Source organism: Malurus melanocephalus, unplaced genomic scaffold, assembly GCF_030028575.1.
Source record: "Malurus melanocephalus ecotype Western Australia unplaced genomic scaffold, MMel_1.1 scaffold_155, whole genome shotgun sequence".
Classification (NCBI taxonomy): domain Eukaryota; kingdom Metazoa; phylum Chordata; class Aves; order Passeriformes; family Maluridae; genus Malurus; species Malurus melanocephalus.
Genome location: NW_026623387.1, coordinates 329,705 through 352,382, shown reverse-complemented (window position 1 = coordinate 352,382; position 22,678 = coordinate 329,705). Strand labels below are relative to the sequence as shown.

General features: G+C 36.9%; 1 protein-coding gene across 1 annotated transcript in view; it reads right to left on the bottom strand.

The window, feature by feature from the left end:
* The window catches only part of LRP2 (LDL receptor related protein 2), a 110,325-nt gene that overhangs the window by 32,867 nt on the left and 54,780 nt on the right, over positions 1-22,678 (bottom strand). The window contains exons 30-50 of the mRNA XM_057371712.1: positions 21,553-21,730; positions 19,599-19,727; positions 17,614-17,780; positions 16,447-16,590; positions 15,407-15,516; positions 14,344-14,521; positions 13,805-14,018; positions 13,116-13,355; positions 12,795-12,983; positions 10,900-11,820; positions 10,487-10,652; positions 9,843-10,001; positions 8,749-9,038; positions 7,565-7,768; positions 6,951-7,193; positions 5,765-5,890; positions 4,031-4,150; positions 3,100-3,231; positions 2,022-2,223; positions 1,289-1,584; positions 280-796 (exon numbers count right to left, since the gene is read on the bottom strand). Of these exons, the coding sequence (XP_057227695.1) occupies positions 280-796; positions 1,289-1,584; positions 2,022-2,223; positions 3,100-3,231; positions 4,031-4,150; positions 5,765-5,890; positions 6,951-7,193; positions 7,565-7,768; positions 8,749-9,038; positions 9,843-10,001; positions 10,487-10,652; positions 10,900-11,820; positions 12,795-12,983; positions 13,116-13,355; positions 13,805-14,018; positions 14,344-14,521; positions 15,407-15,516; positions 16,447-16,590; positions 17,614-17,780; positions 19,599-19,727; positions 21,553-21,730 (4,925 nt within the window). The remainder of the gene's footprint in view (positions 1-279; positions 797-1,288; positions 1,585-2,021; positions 2,224-3,099; positions 3,232-4,030; positions 4,151-5,764; positions 5,891-6,950; positions 7,194-7,564; positions 7,769-8,748; positions 9,039-9,842; positions 10,002-10,486; positions 10,653-10,899; positions 11,821-12,794; positions 12,984-13,115; positions 13,356-13,804; positions 14,019-14,343; positions 14,522-15,406; positions 15,517-16,446; positions 16,591-17,613; positions 17,781-19,598; positions 19,728-21,552; positions 21,731-22,678) is intronic.

Sequence of the window (22,678 nt, the reverse complement as noted above, 5' to 3'; positions counted from 1 at the left end):
GTGAAGCCTGCATCCCAACCCAACAACTGCTAGCAAACAACTSATTGATGAGACAGCAAATCTGACATAACTCAATATACTACATAAGAGAGTAACTAAAGAGTGTTATGTATTAAAAGCTGATGAATTTCAGAGTAGTTGTATAACACTGCATTGACAATCCAAACTATTTCCGCACTCATCAGGAATTTCATATGAAGTGGGGATAAATCCCTCAGTAAACTCCTTCACACATCATTTCTTCAATAGCCCAGAAAGACAAAAAATGTATTTTCTTACCTGCCAACCCAGTCAACAGCGATACCTTCCCCGTTGGGCACATCATCACTTATCACTGCCTCCTTATTTGTTCCATTTAGGAACATTCGTTCAATGACATTCCTCCCCACATCAATCCAGTACAACCTCTTTTCCACCCTGTCAAAGTCCAGTGCCACCACATTTCTCAGTCCTTGCAAAATGAGAGAGTAAGACTGGCCATCTGCTGTGAGATTTCTCAGATAGTAACGGTTGCTAAAAATAAGGTATGGGGAGATATTACTATTTTGCCGGCAACTTTTTCCATCAGGCTCCCGGATATAGCCTGGGGCACACTTACAGATGTAGGAGCCAGCTGTGTTCTCACAAATCTGGCTACATACTGATGGAGTTTCATTGCACTCATCAATATCATCACAAGTCCGTTTATCAGACATAAGTTTATATCCGGGATGACAAGAACAGTAGAAACTTGTCTGTGTGTCTGTACAGTCATGATCACATCCACTGATTGAAGGGTCACTGCATTCATTTACACCTGGGGAAGGAAAGGAGTTCTATTCAAGGAACCAGCTAGCAGAGTAATAGCGCAGTCACTTTCCAATGCATTCTGTCTCTCTCTCCCTGGCACCTCCTAAAAATGCTTGAATGTGGATAGGGGCTGCTGCAATAAAGAAAAAAACAGAACAATCTAATCTAACATAAAATTATCCTAGCACCTCTGAAGTCTGTCACAACACACCCAGAGTGCAAAGCATGGACTATGGCATACCTTGGAAACACAAGGGCAATACATAACAATGTATGAAATACCTTTATCTTGTATCATTAGCTCAGTCAGTTAAAACAGCACATAAAAAGGATAATCTAATTCAAACAAAAAATAATAAAAATAACATTTCTTATCATTTTGATTTCTGACAAACGGCCATGAAATAGATATGACTCATTAAATAGTTTTCTTAAGAGTCATTTTTCCAAAGGTGCCTAAGCATTTTAAATGAGACAGTACAAGTAAATCTATACATACCACATCCTTTTTCATCACTGTTATCTAAGCAATCATCCAACCGATTGCAGACTTTAAGCCTCTCAATGCAGTTTCCATTGTCACATTTAAAATGATGGGGAGAGCAGGTTGCTTCYGGTGTACTACAGAGATGTTCCAGCTCATCAGATTCATCACCACAGTCATTATCACCATCACACATGTAGGCTTTGGAAATGCAGCGCCCATTCTGACAAGTAAACTGGTGCTGTTGACATGGTTCATAGATACAGCCTCTTTCATCACTGCTGTCACCACAGTCATTCCGCCTATCACACCTGAAGAAGAATGAACACTTTAAATGTAAGAAGGCAATCACTGTCTCCAGGGCAGATGGATAGACACACTCTCCCAGTTTCCAAAGAAGGTTGATATTTTTGGCTCCAACAGAAGACACTTCCTTTTAAAAAACTGGGATTTAATTACGTAGTCTGATCCTGCAAATCCAGCTAGTATTTTCCAGACAGGATCACCCCAGGAGAGGTTACTAGTGACAAGAAGGATTAAATGCTAATGGTGAGCAATGGGGATATTAACATAGAAAATTCTAGAGCATTTTCAAGTCAAAGTTAATGCACCAATGCAGAGCAGATAAATAGTTTCATTACAGTATGCAGATCAACTTACAACTTAATKGTGTGAAAAAAAGGTTGAATTAGCTCCTTCAAAATAAGCAAGACTGAGAATTTCTACAGCTGCTTGGGTAGTTACAAACCTGTATGTGTTACGGATGCACAAGCCATTACTACAGGTAAACTCATTTTCTGTGCAAGATCTTCGTGTGCAGTTCTGGTGTTCATCCAAAGCATCACTGCAGTCAGCATCACCATCACAGACCCATGCTCGAGGAATGCATCTCCTGAGTGGGGGTCGATTGTTGGCACACGTGAACTCTGCCGCTGTGCAGTTGCGGTTTGCTGAAGGAAAAGCACTGTCACTAAGTTATACTCTGTGTACGTGACAGTCTCCTCCACCACATACACAGAGCCTGAATATCCAYCCACAACCCACAACACAGCCATGCCCTACTATACATGCAGAGGCAGACACCACTGAACCTTCTCATGTACAAAACTGTGCATTACTCTTCCTGAAGGCTGACTGGGAGCCAAAGATTCCTTAGGAAATGCTGACATGTGCAGAATTCTGCATCTTTACTGGATTCTCAATATAAGCTTTCCACACGTTCAGACAGATTTTTTTGGGAGCTGAACAGCCTCTATTCCCTATTTTCTTCAAGGTATGCTCCAGCGAGCAAACAGAGGGAGAACCATTATAGCTAATAAGGRCAAGACTACAAGTATAACCTGTTGCTCTCAAAAAAAATCAAGAAGCGGGACCAGCGGGCCTGGTAAAACTCCTTCCCCTTGTTCACACTCCGAACAGATATGCTTATTTTATTCACTGGTTTTCAAAGACATTAAGCCAAAAACATGAAGTTATTAATGTGCACAAGATGCAGTGCATGATCACCAGGGAGAATCTCCACTGAAGCTGTTCTGGCTGCCCAAATTACACACACAATCCAGGTTAATTACATCTCCTTTGCATCTCAACAGCTCAAAGAGTAATTGCCAAATTAGAACAATGTTTTGTTGGATCTTTTTACCAGTGAAAAATTCAATTTCAATTCAATATTATGAAAGTGAACAGGAATACTGTACCTCATGCTTAATGTGTACCTTTATGGGGCAGAAAAATAGGTAGTGGGTGAGAGTTTGGGGGCTGCTTGTTTTCCAAAGAGTACTGACAGATCAAATGAAGTGCAGTACCTATTTGCATTAACCACCTACCACAATTATGTCTTTGATCTTCATCACTCATATCCCCACAGTCATTATCACCATCACAGATCCATGTTGCTGGGATACATCGTCCATCATCACATCTGAACTGGTCGCTCGAACAAGTCCGCATTTGGGGCACTTGAAAATGAACACAATCACTCTGCTTGTTAAACTAACCTGCACTGCCATGAAATCTACTGAGGACTGTATTTCAGGGAGAAGCTTATGAGAATGAAATGTAAAATCGAAGATTAAGCATAAAATAGCCAACGTGTAAGACATTTTCTTAAAGGTGCAACTCTAATAATGTGCAAAGTGCTGAAATGATAGAAGAATCTTGCCTAGTATTATTCTTTCTTTTACAGTGAGAATAATAACTATGTTATAATATCAACTGTCAGTGACTTCAGTTAGCCTCTTCTCTTCTTCCCTGGCGATCATTGTCCTTTTTTTCACTTCCTGCCCCAGTTCTCTGCTTATTTCCATCAGTTTCTATTGTACATACAGAATTTGTTACTATGATACTCCTATACTGTGCCAACATTGTTCCCCTAGGCATCCCACATTCTGTTTTTCCAATGCAATACTGCATGCACACTTTCTGTACAGCATGACATCTGCTTTTCCATCCAAAACAGTATCAAAATACTTGCTACTATTTACTATTTGATTCACTACCAGTGTAGTCTTGTAGAGACAGGAGGTTATAGATTAACAGTAATCACATTACAAGCAATCAGTTACTGCAATTAAAGCCTTCATATTCCATCCACGGCTTTAAATATTTAAGACTCAAATTACACAGTGACTCAGCAACAGTGAATAAACCCCAGAAGATTCCTATTTTCCACCTAGTCTGGATTTAGGCTTCTGCCTATAAGACAGACCACTGATTCACCATAAACCACCATGTYGTACCTTCTGAATGCAGACTTACCACAAGAGGCAGGTTCATCAGAGCCATCAGCACAGTCTATTCCTTGATCACAGTACCAATGAGCAGGAATACAACGTCCCGAGGTACAACGAAACTCAGTGTTTGTGCAAGTCAGAGAGACTGGAAGATAAAACCTATGTATGACTACTYTTTTTCTGCTACCTTTCCAACTTTRGTTGCTTTTGAGTCCATGTTACGCAAAAATATKACAGTTGCCAAATAAGAAAGAGAAAAAATTACTCTAGGAAGGATGTCTTTTCTCAGCCTGTCTGGAAAGAGCTCATTGCACAAACTAGCTTGATATTTGCATGGAAAAAAATGGGCTTCAGTCTCACCCTGGGTATACGCATCAAATAGTAAGTAGACCAAATTTGCCCTGGAAATAGGATTGCATGCAGGAACTGTACATTTGTTCTGTATTTATACTTGAGATTTGTGCACAGGAAAATTACTACAGTCCAAAACAGTCATTTCTCCAGTGCCCAAACTGGAGGCTTAGCAGACTCAGTGCTTTACAAGAAATCAAAATGTGCACTAAGGAATAACATCTCATGGTAGACAGTTTTCCTCCTACCAACTTTTCTTCACTTGCTGGTAGGAATCTTTTCTTAATGGCAGAAGAACAAACAATAACAATGAATTGTGCCAGCTCAGCATGCTGCAAATACTCTGCACTTCAGCTGAGCCCTTTGATCCTGGCATGTATAGAGGGTTTGACATTTCTTCAGTAGTTACCAATACTTCCCTGTACCCTCTGATTATTTCAAAATACCACAAGGATTCAGTCTGACAATTTAACTTGCTCTTCCATCTGCCTTTAATGATGAAATCAAAGACAATTAACTATTGCTCATTAATGTCTTAGGGTTTCTTTAATCTCTCATTCTTTTTCTCCCTCTTCCTTACCCTTCACCACTTCTCAATTTAAGCAATTCAGCAGGGTCATAAACAGTAGAAGGGACAAAGCACATCTTTCACAAGCAGAACAAAGCACACTATAGCACACGGGTGTCCACGGTCAGAAKTGGCCACATTCTACATTGAACTCATATTTTAGAAAAATTGTGACATCTAGTTTGTTCAAGCAAGTACCTTCAGGAAAACTATTGAAAACAAAAATAATCTACTTAGGTAATCAAAATCAAAATCAAAACACTGTCTGAAAATATCCATTATGGTGTACAAATTGGTCCATAGTATTTTAGATGGGAAAAGTACTACCTAACTTCTCCCAAATAAAAATGTCCTAGTGAAGTTAAGCTAGTTTGTAATTAAGGCTGATTGAAAACTAGGCACTTCCATACACTAACTGGAAGCTACAATGAACAATGAATTATATGCTAAAGCATACATAACCACGTGAGAGGGCTAAAAGAAATATACAATTTCATTTGGTTAGAAGTAAAAATATTCTAATGCTCAAGGTCTGGAAAAAGATAGCTGTTTATAATACTTAAGTGCCAAACACCTCATGAAACCTTGTAAAAACATAAAGAATAAAGACGAGAATAAGCAAAAGGAACAATCCTCAAATGCTGTGTTAAAACGCTGCAAAAATTTATCATATTTTTTATTAGATAAAAGCATTATTTAGATAATTAAGAGCTAACAGTACAATGCATAAATGCATATGTAACTTCAGTATTTGAGAAGAGTTGCATTCAATTAAAAGTAAAGAGCAGCGGAATAAATTAAAGAAGCATCAGAGAAGCTATGAAGGCCCTATTAACTTACCACAGTGAGTGGGACTCTCATCACTCATATCTCCACAGTCGTTATCACCATCACACAAATATGTCCGAGGAATGCAAATATTTGTGCTTTGACATTTTGTAAAACCAGACTGGCACGTACGCTCCGCTTTAAGGAGGGAGAAAAAAAGARCAAAAGTGCTTTAGAGCTATTTCAAATACTGTTAAGCTGTATCTCACACAAAGATATGGAACATGGTCAAAAAGAGTTCCATGTTGCTCACTTGCTAAAGTAATTCACTCATACTGCTCATGCTATAAAAAAAACATTGCTTTTATAGACAGAAGTCCTGACAAAAATGTGATCAAAAAGCCCACATGCCAATACTTGTGGGTGAGGGAATGAAAGCTGGCRTGTATTTACACTGTAATGCCTACATTTGCAACCAGCTGGTATGGTATGAACATCTGACCAAATACAAATGAATAATAGATGAGGAATTTCAAATAGTCATATTTATCTGAGAAGAAAAAAGAAATTTCATAAACAATATGTTTAAAAAAATTATCATTTGGCATACAAAATGAAAAAACCAAAAAACGCTAAATAAATTATCATCCATTTCTTTAACTCCAGATATAAGTTTTCAYTGAAGATTTTAATCTTAGTGCATAGAAGTTATTATTTTGATGAACTGCAAAAGTAGTCAATATTGAACTAAGCATCATTTACATCTGAAAGAAAACATGACTGATAGCTTCTTATAAGGCATATAATTTTAAATTGTGCCATTATGGAGTCACAATATACAATCCTGATGATTAAATCTAGTATAACTAATTCAGCATGACACAAAGTAAAAATCCATTGTCAAATTCCAGGCTAATCCTGCAAAAATATAAACTGTGCATCCAATTTAWCTACAACAATCTTTTTGAAATCTATGGGATTACTCACAAGAATTATCATTACATACTGCGTAAGCATTTGTTGCATCATGGCAGACTACTTAAAGCAACATTTATTATGTAMTATCTTAGGATGTTCCAGAAGATGACTAAATAGCAATTCTATTTGCTTAAAATAACACAAACAGGACGTGAAATGTAAGTTTTTTAAAACTTTTGTCCTTTTKGCTGATTTTGTCAGATTTCTTCACATAAAACCCCATTTCCCTCTTCCTTTGTCTAGAGAGTCAGACTCAAATAGGTACTAAGGGTAAACTTACGACAGTTCCTCTCATCTGATGTGCCATTATCATAACAGTTGTTGACTCCATTGCAGACATACTGAAGGGCTATACACCTTCCATTATTGCAAGTAAACTCTGTGTGGGAGTCACAGGTTCGGAACAAGCAGCCAAGCTCATCACTGTTATCCCCACAGTCATTGTAGTGATCGCAGCGGTAATGATAGGGTACGCATCGCCCATTGCCACAGGTGAAAGCTGTTGGCTGACAAGTATGGAAAGCTGCAGAAAATTTAAAAGAAAAGAAATGTGGCTAAAATATAATCAAAGTTCTCTGACAAAGTAACAAGTAAAATCACAGTATTTTTACCTGCCAGGGCAAACACAGCTGCAAAACGGACTGCATGAAAAGTAAAATACATATTTAAATTAAAAAATCAGAAATTGGCTATACAAGACAAAAATTCAAGCCTCTAGTGATTCTGGATTCTAAAGCAAACCACTAGCCATTCAGACCTCAAATCTGTGAGCAAGCAAGGGATTGTTTCCAAACTACAGCCATAAGATCCACGATCATAAAGCCAAAAGTGACAGAAAATACAGAACAGCCAAGACAAAGTATACATTCTAAAGCAGTTATTTTAAATGCTTACCACACACACTTTCCAACTCATCACTGCCATCACCACAATCATTGTCATTGTCACATTTCCACCGCTCAGAGATACACTGCCCATTAAGGCATGTGAAGAAACCAGTATCACACCTGGTACCGTTATCCACAATGCAGTGCTTGTTGTTATTGGCTAAATACCAGCGACCTTCAGAGGGGCACTGACATTCTGCACCAGCTGGACCTAAATTTATGTTTGACAGTTTAAAAAAATAAAAATAAGACAAAAAAAAATAGGAAACAAATTTAACACTTAGGTTTCATATAGGGTTCTATGAAGTCTTCACAACTGTAACACTGGAAAAGGCAAAGAAATTTTCTCAATTCCTGTATGACCTATTTGCTTAGATAGTAGTGTAGGGACTTAGCCAGACTTTTATCTCAGTTAAGCACAAGCAAACCCATTAAAACCCACAAAGGTTATTTCAGAGTTCCTTAGAGGAACTGAGATCAGAATTTGAAGTATCTCAGTACTTGCTTATTGCTTTTTAATGGCAGCAAGATGGCAGGCGAAGCTTTCAAATATCACAGCTATACCCACTGAGATTTCATTCCTCAAAATCAAAACAAGTGCTCAAAACTCCTTGCAACAGAAAAACTGCTCTTCTTAAAATTAATGAGAAGYTTGAGTTGTTTTCAGGCAAGACAGATTTTTAAAGGCATTTAAAATGCTACAAATGAAAACAGGCTCTGAATGACTTTTCCAAAGTCAAATATCATAATTTTCAAAAATCTGCAACATATGAAACAGCTCTGCAACAATCATTTAATAAAGAAATAGCAACCATAAAGATTTTTAAAATATGTTGTAGGAATCATCTGATCAGTATACAGCATGAGTGTATGTTTCTGAGACAAGCATATCCTGTAGCAGTCACTTCATGTCTGATCCACAAAAATTTTAAACCCCAGAAAACAATGGTTTGTTTCAAGTTAGAGAAACCCATAATCTTTACATTCTCAGACAAAACCCTTAGGGGTGTTGGTGAAATACCATGATCTTAAACAGCAATAATTTTTATTGCATTTATAAATTAAATTAATATTACAAATTGGGGAATACTRAGAAGTATTTCAGCTGTCCCCATGTGAATAGAGTTGTTATAGTCTAAAGACTACAACAGGCAACGTAACAGCTTACAGTCATCAAGCACAGAAGCTTACCTGGTGCACAGATGTGACTGCAGCCGCCATTGAACTGGTTGCAAGGGTTGATACACTGCTGCTGCTTACTTTTTGACCAGACATGAATATCCATTGGTCTTTGTGGAAGATTCATGATCATTACAATCTGATCTGAACCATCATACTTATTAGCTCGATAAATGCTTCGCGTGTTCCAGTCTGTCCAATATATGTGCTGATCAAACAGTGTCATTGCAAATGGATGCAGAGCAGTGCTAACAATTACCTCACGATTTGTACCAGTGAGAGTGCATCTCTCAATCTTCTGCCTACAACAAAGAAATTGTTACATCTTAAAAGARATGTCTTAATTTATGTATAGAATCATTCCCTAATTAGTCTGGCAGCTGACATCCAACATTTCAGTAATGTTCACCAATATTTAGTGTGCTGTTATGCTCCCTTACCTCCATTAACCAGACTTTGAAACAGAAAAGTGTATGTTTCATTTGACATTTTGAATTCCTCTTAAAACAGATATCCCATTACAAGTGCCKTGCCCTTCTGCATGCAGATAAATTCAAATAACCACCTTCTTCCCAGAAGATTCCATAGAGGCAGGGACCATAGCATTAATTACATTACAGACAACAGTCTTCTGATACAGCAAATAAGTCTGAAAACTAACTTCTATGCTGAAGGAACCAGAGGGAAAAGGTCTAATTGCTAGTGTGGTTTGTCTGAGACTATGGGTGAATTTGAATGGATAGAAAATGAAACTATTTTTTAAAATTTTCCTGTTTATGGAAGAAATTCTGTGACACAAATTCAAGAGTAGAATTCTGTCTGGTAGACAACAGCAAGAACATCAGGCCAAATTCCACAGGAGACCATATTCCACAGGCATTAACCATGAGCAATGAATGATGTAATGTGTATACTGAGATTGTATTTGTTACAGAAGACACTTTTAAAAATCCTGAATTGGACATCAGATAAATTGTCAGCGGGTACAAATGCGCAAAGCAGAGAACAAAACCTACACTGTGACGTAACATAACTTCTTATTGCACAGTAGTTGCTATTGAAACACTAACCAAATGTAAACAAACAAGTGTGTTATCAATACATACAGATTGGCATCAGCCCAGTACAGCTGCTCTTCTTCATAATCCAGGGTAAGTCCATTTGGCCATACCAAATTTGTGCTCACAATAGGTGTTCTGAAGTTTCCTCCAAGTGTAGCTCGTTCAATCTTTGCATTTGAACTCCAGTCAGTCCAGTACATATACCTGTCAATAACATGATCATATTTTTATTTAAAAAACCTTACAATGCTGTTATCTGCTTTTGGTGGTATTTCCACCCAGGTGTCCCCACTGAAGTGGGCAGTGCAAAACTACAGTGAAAGATCTTCTCCCTCTATTTTGGCTCATACTGACAAGGAAATCTTCTAGAGAGACCACTGAGGTCCACTGGAGTTAACATCAGAAAATTTTTTCCAGCTCCTATGTGAATCCAGTAAAGTCAATTAATCTCTTTCTTATCTCTCCTAATTTTAAATGCAGYATAACCAGTAATGAAATTAAAGGCCAAGTATACTACAGTAATGCCCCCTGCCTCTCATGAAATGTTTTGATACTGAAACAAGAATTCTTCTGAAGCTTTTGAGAAAAACAACAGAAAAAGGGTTAGGATTATAGGAAGTGTCTGGCAGTTTATGTCACAGTCCAAATTTATAGTTTTACCTGCAGCCAAAACAAAGTGTAACACATACCCTCTGCAGGGATCCAACACAATAGCTCTCGGCCGTGGCACCCGGGCGATCACTGTGCGGTTTGATCCATCCACAGCCATGGAGCTGATGGTCTGATTGAGGTACTCACTGTAGTAAACTCTGTTGTTGATCCAGTCAAAGGCTATGCCATCTGGAGTCCCCAGGTCTTAGAYACGTGCAAGAAAACACACACAAGCTCAGCACAGTTTCCTGACATACTGCAACACTCTTCATCTATTGTAATTTGGCAACATCAAAGACTTCTTTGAAATGCCATTGGTGCATGTGCACCAGTGCAAATCTGTCCATATAAAAACCTGGAGTAGTAATGCTTATATTCAAGTAGTGCTAGGTACTGCAGTCCATTTTTTTTAATACCGGATTGCTTTGTATCACAATTTCAGTGCACTTACCAGATGCAATTACTGTTGGAGAGCCAAGTCCTGAGTAAATACTAACAGAACTGATTCTTCCTGTTCCTGAAGGAAAACTTTGTGTAAAATATATTCGGCTGTTTATGCTGTCAAAATCCAGGGCCACAGCAGTTCTTAACACGTTGATTGTACGGAAGGGAGGACTGTGATTTTCAGGATCTAGAGGAATACTTCTGAGGGCATTCTCAAGAGCAAAAACCAGGTAGTCATCTGTTGAAATGGAACATCTCTTGCCATCGCTGCCTAGTGTTCCGAAGGCACAACCACATTTTGGTGTCTGAATGTCAGGGAGGGCAAAACAGAGGTGAGAACAACCTCCATTGTTGTCCAAACAAGGATTGTTGTTGACATCAAGGGGTGAACGTGACTGGAAATTACGGTTATAAATTGTAACATCCCTTAGCCAATTAATGTTATCTCTTATTACTGTGGGTTGATCAGTATTGCCTGGYTCCTTGCTGGCTTGGAAGACTTTTTTCAGGTTTCGATCCACCCAGATCATGGAATTGCCAAAGATAGTGATACCATATGGAGTTGGACAGCGACTGCCATAACGTACAATTTCAACATCACCACCATCAGGCCGAATTCTTGCAATCATATCTAAGGAATCATCCACCCAGTAAACGTAGCCATTGCTGTGATCTATGGCTAACCCACGAGGAGTGACAATTCCCTCAGACACAAGGATTGTTCTGTTGGTGCAGTCAAGAAATGCACGTTCAATCTTTGGATTTTGCCCATAATCTGCCCAGAAGAGATATCTGTTTTTTGGGTCAACTACTATGTGCCTTGGCATATCTGTGGTAGTTTTCAGAAGCACACGGCGATAAGTTGTGTTTAAACGCAAAACTTCTATAAAAGTCTCTGTCAGGAATGCATTTGTAAAATAAAGATTTCCTGTATAYGAAAAACAAAACAAAACAAATAAAAAAACAAAAGCGAAAGAGGAAGTTAATATTAGCATCAATACCAGAGAAACATAAGCTGCTAAAATACCAAACCACAAAATGAATGGCCATCATAAATATGTTAGTCGTTGGAAGCATAAGGCACTTGCTACAGTTTGATGAATTAGAAAGAAGACAGCCAAACTGACGTAGACAATTTCTAAATCCTCATGGATTGCCATGCGTATCAATAGTATAGTTGCCTTTTAAAAAACACAACTATGAAATCCATGGTATGGACAGGACTGTATACAGTAACTGAATTGTTTACAGCAGATGATTATCCTAAAACTCATCCCGACAAGCTCATCAATCAACTGAAGAACTTTTGCAAAACATAGGTACAGTACACATGTGTATATAAAATTAAAGTATTAATGGCAATTGCTGAGTAATACTTTCTGAAGAGTTAAAATTTGAATTCATCTCTAACATGTTTAAATAGAAACAGGAAGTGGAAATGTGGAAATTACAGTTCAAAGACAAAATATTTCTTCTGCTTTTTTTACTTTCCATTATAACTTATAGTGTTTGTACACAGCAATCTGAGGGTAGATGAAAAGTCATTCTTTCTTATTTACAATGTCATCAGAGAGGTTTTCTGAATTTTTCTGTGGTATCTGTTTTCACAATAGTAATACACAGCTACTTACAAACGTACAGACAAGAACAGAAACCTAAGACGAATATTAGAGCACCGGGAGAGAAAAGGCTCTTTACATCTAGTCTGATAAATTTCCATGTTTACATATATATATAAACACAAAAGTTATTCATTACTTCCTCTTGTTTTAAAATCAGTCCATTGATACATAAGTTAGAACCATAGTACTTCCATTAATAGTTCCATTTGCATCTGTTTGCTAGCCTAAAAATGTTACAGTATGTAAAGAATAACATTCTCCTAAATTCAGTTGTGCTTACCTGCTACCCAGTCAATTGCAATGCCACGGATCCCATTTCGTCCTATTCCATTTGTAACAACATTTCTAAAATAAGAACCATCAGGTTTAATTTTACGTATTGCATTCTGATGAGCAACTGTGCTACTGAAGTCACACCAGTAAATAAAACCAGAAGGCATGTGAACATCTACATGAAGTGCATTTCGTCCTGAAATATTATGAAAAGTAAGAATTAATAATTTTTATATAAACTAACTTATTGAAAACATGTATCATGCCAGAAAGAAATGCCAAAATACTAGGCATTACAAGATTTTTTCCAATTGTAACATTCACATACCTCTTCCTGCCAGTGGGACCATGGCTTCAGAGTGATCTGACGTCTCTAAACTAAATCCTTTAATTGCAGAAAGCATAGAAACAATTACAAATGAACTGTATGGGGAACAGGTTCTGTTATCAGCATTTAGCAGAAAGCCAGTCGCACAGGCACAGGAGAATAATCCACGAGGCAGAGGCAGGCAAAGCTGCTGGCAAACTCCAATATTATTACTGCAGCCATTTGAGGAACCGGCAGAATCTGTGAAAGACATAAATGGCAAAACAAAAATCACAACTGCATCATCACAAACACCTATGGATATATACCCAGATTCATATACTTGTACAGTATTAACCATCAGCCGACAAAAATTAAGATCTTAATCATTGTACATTTTAGCACAGATGTGTTAGCAATGGGTTTACTGGTCTCTTGTCATTCTAAAATCAATCGGGCCAAGAATCAGATTAAACAAATTTGAAGTTAAAGTAAAAAAAGTTCTTAGTCATCCCTACTTAAGTGAAACAACATGAGCCAACAGATGCCTTAAATAGATGGTGGAGCATCTCTTTACCAAAACCAGGCAAATTGCATCTGACAGTTTTCCTGAAAGCCAGATCAAAGCATTTGCTTTGAAAGAGCATCCATTCTGTCTCTAGGGAAAGTCTGAGTTTTTGCAAGTGAATACCTCCCTAGCAAATACTCACTGTCTCTGTAATACACACGTAGGTTCTTCAGTCTTGGGACATTATCTCTCAGCACTACTTTGTTTGCGCCGGTGGCTTTGTCAACTCGTTCAATAACTTCATAATCTCGATCAGTATAGTACAGAAATGTATCATACACAGCAACTCCCCAGGGATGAGAAAGATGAACCACCAGAGTCACACGATTTGTACCATCCACATTGCCTCTCTCAATCTAAGAAATCAGTTTACAGATTAAGATTACATTTCTTCTAATAACAGTACAATGTTATAATATAAAATTAAAATGCAACACATGCTACTAAAATTTCTTTGTGCATGAAATCTTTATGTACAAGGTACAAAGGAAAGGGGCAGAAGCATTTGATTTCTGATCTTACACTTTTGATGGTAATTAATAACTGCTATTCAGGTTTTGCTTGCAAAATGCCTGCCTGCAACTCCCAGTTATAAGAGAAAACTGAAGTAACTGACTCACTCATGTGAACCACAGATGCACAGACAGGTAAATAAGCAATTATTAAAAGAGGTTCTCCTACCATTCCTGTGCTTGTGACAGCCCAGTATAACTTTTGTTCTTTAATGTCRATGGTAAGGAACTCTACATGGTCCAGGTTGCCAGTGAAGAGGGTTTGTATGCCTGATCCATCCATGTTTGCACTGGCAACCTTTGCTGGGACTCCACTGTCAGTTCCCCGGTCTGTCCAGTACAACTTCCTGTAACAGACATTATCAGATCTGTCAGCAAAACTGCCAAGAGAAATTAGTGGACCAGAGTCACTTGAGCAGATGCTTAAAAYGAATTCCTTTGTCAGTAAAATACTTCAGCACATGCTGAACACAGGTCACTTTGAATCAAACCACAATGAAAAAGAGCTTATTGAAAAAGAGAAAAATGTTTGTTCTCTCGACAAAGAGAAACTTTCCCTTGAAAGAGAGGAATGTCTCTTAAATAATTTTTAGAAATCCATAATCTCGCCTACATTGTCCAAGGATATTACCAGCAGGTAAACATGCTAGAGTATTATCACTGTGACAAAAAAGGAGGAGAATAATAATTCTGTTTCACAGATGGCTGCAATGTTTCAAAGTAAATTTGGTTTCAATTTTCAATTAAAACTACAAAGCCAGAAAAAATGTATAGGAAATAGAAAAAAGGCAAATTGCTCTTTTTAGGAACAAGCAGCAAAGTTATGCTTAGTTCTGTGCTTTTTAATGTGTGACATTTTTCCCATATAATATGTCTTTCTACTATAGATAGGCTCAAGTCAGACATCATAAGATATTTTACAAAAAAAACTTTGAAGTTTTCTTTATTCTGGTTTTGTATTTTTCAGACATTTTTTTCACAATAATAATATTCTGAGCTTCTTTTTGATTAAAAAATGGTACCACACAAGCATATAGTAAATTAAGGAGGATGAATATCTATGCAATAATTTATGGAGCTATGTAATCATTTTTTAAAGTTTAAAAATACTAAATTCACAAATACAAAACAAAACCATGTCAAATTCAGGGTGAAATTTTAAAATACTGAAAATTAAGAAAAATATGGAGAATACACTCGAGGCAAATACAACAGCTGTTTTGGAACTTTACCCTCTGGCTGGATCAACTGCCAAACCAGTCGGTGTGCCAGCTCCCAGAGAGGTGCCATCATTAGTAATCAGTGTTTTCCTGTACATTATGTCACCATGCAGCTTCAGAACCTATGCAAACATTGAACATATCAGAGCATGCAATATAGAACTTATAGAACATTTTCAAATTACAGGTAGGAAGCATGAATCAACGAGGAGTTGAATTTGCAGAAGACTTTTTCAAATACCATGAAGAAAAAGCACATTGTTCTGTACCCTAACAATCTCCCTTCTCTAAAATGCACCCCTTGAATAAGCTGCTTTCAGCTCAGAACCTGCCTATGAAAACAAGGAAATATCCTAGGTATAAAAATAGTTAATCTCTCCATTTCCATAGTATCTTCAAATCCTCAATGGGCTGAGAAAGTGCTGATTTAGGAAGTATCTCATTTCATTTGCTCAAATTAGCTGCATTTTAACTTAATAGTAGGTGTTTATAATTTGGAACTAGAACACTAAATGACTGGGCTCATTAATGTATTATACATTACTTATCCTCTTTCCCTACACTGAATGACAATTTTATCCTTCACATACCATGAGACTGCTGGTCTCSAGAAAGCTACATAGTATTTATCAGAGCATGTGGGAGTGGATCTTACTGCATTCAATGGCAACATTCCTTTACTATCAGAAGCACTGCATTGAGATCATTGATTTGAAGTGGGGATAGTAACATAGAAACTCTAGTCACCAGAGATGTTCTGTGTTAAACACTAGAAGCCTAATGAGTTGTAGGGAAAAAAAGAGACACGCACAAATACCGTCTGCAGAATAGATCTATTCACAAATAAAGTTTCCAGAATATATTACTTTCAATATTTTTGACTATGTTTGAGTTTAAGCTTCTGTTCAAGTTTTTGAAGTATTTTTCTACAGAAAGATTGCACTGTAAAATAAATCTAAGTTTTTCACTAAACAAGTATTACTAATTTCAACCTGTATATATAGCAGCGAAAAATCTAGGCTTTTATTTTCCAGTTATTGTTCTTAAATTACCTCAATTGATTGTGTCCCTGGGTTACTGTAATACAAGTTTGCAGATATCCAGTCCAATGCCAGACCAATAGGAGTACCAGTAACAGTTGCTGGAGCAAAAACTGTCCTGTTGGTTCCATCTGACCTCACTCTGTGAATTTCACCCTTGGAAAAAAAACCCAAAAGCAGAAAAATTGTCAAGAGCAGAAAACACTCTTCCATTCCAACTACATGAGAACAACTTCTATACTGCAATCTTTTCTAACACTAGTCCAGTTCAAGGGAGAAGGCAGAGGCAAAGATAGAGCATAGCTAGGAGTAAAAAAGGGACAACAGGTTGCAGTTGCCATCTCAGAGTAGGACCGAGGTAGAATTACCTTTTGGAAAACGATGAAGCGATCACATGCTCCATGCATATTCTTAATTCTTTTACCACCATTATATCAGTATTCTATCTAAATACCTCAGTGCAGAATTGAAAATTATGCTTCAGAAAGTAATCACTATCTCAGAAAAAAACTGAACAAGAATTCCAGACCAACTTACTGCTGCCTTAAACTACTAAAATTTCTTAGACAGCATGAGAGAGCTTCTTGCTGAATCCTAACAACATGGTGCTGTTTGCAAATTAACCTGTTCTTGAATCCCTAGACCTTCAGAAAAAAAAAAATAGGAAAAGAGGATAATTTCTGGTATGCCTCYCTGTGATGTTGCTTCATTAAGTACTCAGTCTAAATGCACATACATTCATTCTAATGTTAAGTGTCCCTGTGTCCAATATACCACTCCATGGAGAAGTGTTCTGGCTGTGTTTGCAGAATTGAGTCCTAAGTCAAGAAAGGAGACAGTGGACTATAGCACAGCAGGGCTGAGCATATGGATCTGTCAATGCTCTCCAGTATTTCCTGTTCAAGTCTCTGAGCCAGAAAAACATTAATCAAATGTTTCTGCTGAGAAAAATGAGAACTATTTTACAAAAGAACTGAAGCTTTTTTACTTGTCCTAGGAAAAACAAACAAAAAAACAACAAAAAAAACCCACAAAAACCTCACCATTTTGATCCTTTCTATTTATCAAAATTCTTACCAGCAATGCTAATATATTTCAGTCCAAAACACTTTTTAAGAATAAAAAAAGAAAAAAAAAAATCTTAATTTAGTGCACATTTTGAAATAAATACTAACTTACGGGATTTTCAACCCAATAAATCATCTGTTCAGAGTCATCAAAGTCAACATCAACACCATTTTGAACTCCTGCTATTGGAACCATAGCATCATTTGTCTTCTCCTCAGGGTTCAGAGAAATTCCATAAATTATATTATCTCTTACAGCAATAAGGAAAGGGTGTTCAACTGTGAAAACAGAGAGTAATTCAGAGTTGCTTCTGGTCAAGAAAATGGCCTTATGATATACTTTCCCCCTCCCACCAATAAGTTCCCTGATGCAGTGATGTTTTGAAATCACTTACACAGAAGTTTGTTCCCTGACTAGGATCAAGGTTATCAGTTATTGGAAATGTTGTAACATTTAAAGTTTCAGCACTGTGCAATCACAATGCAAATTCAGAGAAGTAGGAAGGAAGTAATCAGGATCACTCACTGCCAGACAAGGGAAGAAGGATATTCATGCAGCTGCTCTAAGCTGCTTTATCAAATCTCTGAGAAGGGGAACCAGCCAGACAAAGCTCTGAGGATTCTGCAAGACCTGCCTGTGATAGGTTCTAATGCCTATTAGAGTAGGACTCACAAGCATGGAATAAGGTCCCAGCAGCAACTGCTGATCATTACTATTAAATATAAGTCAGTACTGTTTTACTATTCTATCTCTAAGGGAGCAGACATACTCCGCTGTAGTATATTTACTTCTAGGTAAACTTGTGCCTTGTACTTTATGCTTTAAAAGTTAATTTCTCTTCCATTTCAGTGATTTGAAGTCTCCTTATAGAGGGAGGCAAAAAACCCACACTTTATACCTGTACAATTGGTGAAAAAATTAATAATGAACATGTCATCTGGCAAAAGAAATGTGATCAAATTTCTAGTCACAAATTGCCTGCCACTAAGTTGAATTTTTGTGACTTCTTTTTAAACGAACTGGCTAAATGACTTTTAGAAGTCATTGACGTCTATGGAGTAGCCAAAGGAAATTCAGTGGTACTTTTGGACACAAAGTTTTGTTTACAAAGGTTAGCTCTGATACAGCAGCATCAAATTTATTCACACATAATTTTAGGCTGTATTTACAGACCTTTTGCATTTGGTGCATTACTTTTTTACACTGGAGAGGGGAAAAGCTCAAGATGAGAAATTTTTATCTGAATTTCAAAATGCATTAGTTCAGATAGGCTGAAGAGAAAGATAAGTAACAGGAAGAACATCTCTCCTGATTAAACCTGAGGAAACCAAAAGATTGACAATGATTTCTTAGCAAAATACAGGCTGAGAAAGAATGTGATAGTCACTTCAAATATACATAAAACGAAACACATACTCCTGCTAAAGGAGAACTACTGATGCTATTTACCTTGAAGGACAAAAATGGCATCGGAACGGACATAAAATGGAGAAAGACTATATTTGAACAGAAAATCAGGTTTCTAAAAATCAAAATTGTGAAGTTCAGTGAATTTTAGGGGCCAGACCCCAGATTAATCTAAAGCTGGAGTTAGACTGGTGAAAGGTGACAGATGATGCGCAGTCAAGGGCAATAAAGAAACAAAGTTCAATGACCAAGGAAGTCCCTTCTAAGTTCTGCATTCTGACATTCTTACAATTACAACCCTCAAAGACATGTTTCCAATCTGAATACTTAAAATGAACACAGCAAACAGTACATTTTCATTTTTAACTGATACTAAGCTCCTTCCATATGTATTTCAAGAGTCAAACTTTCAATGGGGTGAGAAATTTTAAAATGKGGCTTCTTTCAAGCGCTTATAAGAGTATTGATTTCACCCATCTTCCCCAAATGACGCATCTGAATCTCTGATYCAGTCCTTTCCCAAACCTGTCTCCAAACCTTCAGGCCAAGTATATTCCATGTGTCCTAAACGAAGTCTGTTTGGGGTGGCCCAAATGGATTTCAGCCCACTGAAGCATGCTTTTCACCTGAGAGAGGGATGGATTTGACAGGATCAGATCTTTTTTATCATGTCATTATTACTGCCCTACCTCTCATGCAGTTCCTGTTATCAGGAGAAAGGATCCATCCTGAAGGGCAAGCACAGGAAAAAAAAAGTGGTCCAGATGAAGAAAGTAAGCAGAGGTGGCTACAGGGAGACGATGCACAGGAATTAATATCTGAAAATAAGAAAAGAACTATTAGCAACTATAACAGTATAGCAACTACAAAAAATATTCTGTCTCACTGCTATTGATAATATCAATCGAACACTAAGGTAGTTTTGCTATTTCTTTAAAATTAATGAAATTCTTTCTAAGAAGCACAAGCAACACAATATAACAGGATACAATTTTTCATGCAAACCCAGTACTGTTATTATAAGTCTTTTCAACTTTTATGCATCATAAAAAATCTTTCAAACTCAACTTCAAATTTTTCTTAACTGCATGAGAAAACCTGTGGAATTTGCAGACCTTAACCATAATAACCTTTCTAGATAGGGGGTTTAAATTATTTGCTGAAAATTTTTTGAGAAACTAAAGAGAAAATAGTTGCAATTCTTCCAAGATAGTGGGAGTCCAATGCTGAATTTCTTGGATCGCTTTGAAACTGCCTATGTAAAGTTGTAAAATGTAAAAAAAAAAAAAAAAAAAAAAAAAAAAAAAGACACTGAAGGTCTCTCCTGACTGCTGTTATTACTATATAGTAAAATTCATCCTAGATAGTTCCCACAAACTTGTTGCCAAAGAAGATTTTTTAGAATGAGCAAGCTGCATAAGAAAACAAAAATCTGATTTTGAGTATATCCTTAGCAACTGTGGCAGATCTTATTCTAAAAAGCTTGGAAGTTCCAGGAAATTACACAATTGTTACTAAAATAAAAACTAACAGGGACTGAAAACAAATTAATATGACAATAAAACAATGCCATAAACTCAGAACACAAGCAGTAAGAAAATTATTTATCTCATCAGTATAAAGAATCTAAACTCTGGTTAGTCTAAGATCTAATGATTTACAAAAAGGGAGAGTGGATGACAGTTTTATTACTGCATCTGGAATTTCAATCAGCAAATAATCATTTCTTCATTTGCCAATAGCAGTATGATTTGTTGTTCTGCAAGTTCTCTATTCCCTTCCTTTCTGTCTGGCCACATAAAGTACAATAGAATAATGTGTACTAAATACAAAGAAGAAAACGACAAAAATTTCTCTGTCAGTGATAGAAGGGTTTTATTTTACAACCCAAGATTTAAAAAACTATCAAACCATAACCATGATGCATTAATTAATGCCATGCTCTGTTAATTGAACAATTTGCAGTGAAAATTGCTTTAATTAGTTGGARACGCTCCATACACATGAAATAGAACTAAAGCTGAAAGGTAATATTCACATCAATATACTTCCCACTCCTCAAGTCATGCCATGAAATAAGAAAAAGTTTGATAAGAAAGATCTCTACCTAACAGAAAGGATTTTTTTTCTTTTTACAGTCTTTCAGCTGCAAAAGATCACCTGCAGAAGATCCCAGAGAGAATATTCAATGCACTGAAGGGTTTTATTTATTATTATTGTTTCAYTGACTAAAATAATGTAGAAGTACTTTAAGAGAAGGTTGATGACAATAATCTTTTCAGAAAGAACTATTAATGCAGCAAAAATTGAATCTAGTACACCACAGAGTGAATTTTTTAAATTAAAATGGTTTTTTTTTTTCAAAAATGCTTCAATTGTCTTATAAAAACATTCAGGACAAAGTGCAAGAGAATGGCACATCCTACCTCCCTATTATTCTTTTTGGCTAGTCATTGTTCTGAAATGTGCCTAGRTGGTTACTTTCCCTAACACCAGATTGAACAGTTACGAGTCAATAGTATGAATTATYTGCCTGTTTTAACCCAACCCAATTTTTCAAAAAGACTGATTCTTGGTATTCCAAGGCATGACATTACTGCATGCATATTTCTGCAATTACCATAGTTGTTTTGATGAACTCACCATTAGGCTGCTTTACAGGATGGACTGCCACAAGACCCAAAGGCTGGTGAATGTTATAAATCATAACTGTTTGGTTTCCTCCATGCCATTTATTGGCCCGAATTACTCGATTAGTGTAGCGGTCAGTCCAGTACACAAAATCTTCGAAGACAGTTAGAGCATGTGGATGCTGCAATATCTAAAAAGGCAAKATTGTTAATCAATTTCATTCTGGAGATTTGCATTTGTAAAGCTTGCAATGAAGTAACAACAGAGCTAAGCATAATTTTAAAATAAAAAATAATTAAGCAACTGTGTCTCAAAAGATACTTTTCAGAAAAAAAAAATAAATATCATGCATTGTCTGAAAACAAGACAATAAGTATGAGAAAACACACTTCTTTCAAAAACTAAAATGTCATATTAATCCTGTGAGATGAACAGAATAAATAATGGATAAAGCAGTCTAACTACAGGGAAGAACAAACAGATAAAGAGGATCRAAGAAATCTGGCTTATCCAGATTTCAGATAACCAGGAGTGGAGACTGCCTTGGCTCCTATTTGACAYTAGTTGTCTCTCCAGCCAAAAGCAAAAGCCCCTAGAGCCAATTCTTGAAAACATTCATGTGGTTATTGATACAAGTTTCCGTGTCCCAACTGAATATCTGATCTATTGTGCTGGTACAGGAACGGTGCTAAAAGCTCCAAGCAGCACTTCACTGGGAGATAGGCTGTAAGAAGGATGGCCTTGATGGAGCTGCTGCACACAGCAAGTCCTGGTAGCACAAAAACCTTCACTGCTGTCAAGAATAGTAGAAATAACCACTCAAAAAAGATCAGAAAAAGTTCCTTCAGGGTTTTCRTACTATATTTGCCTACTGAAAATGCACCACCTACTAGCAGCAGTGTCAGATGTCACCTTCAGATTTCATACATGCAGACAGAACAGATGAGAATGATCTAAAGCACTAAGCCTTCACACAGCTCTAAGCTGAAGATCACCTGAGAGTCTGAATAGGATATGCAATTCCTCTTGTTCCAACACCAGGAAGCAGCTAAAATACTTCATATCTGCTACCCTCAAGTATTTTGAAGAAAAATTCACCCAATCTATGACAATGAAAATATATTTTTAAGTATTAACA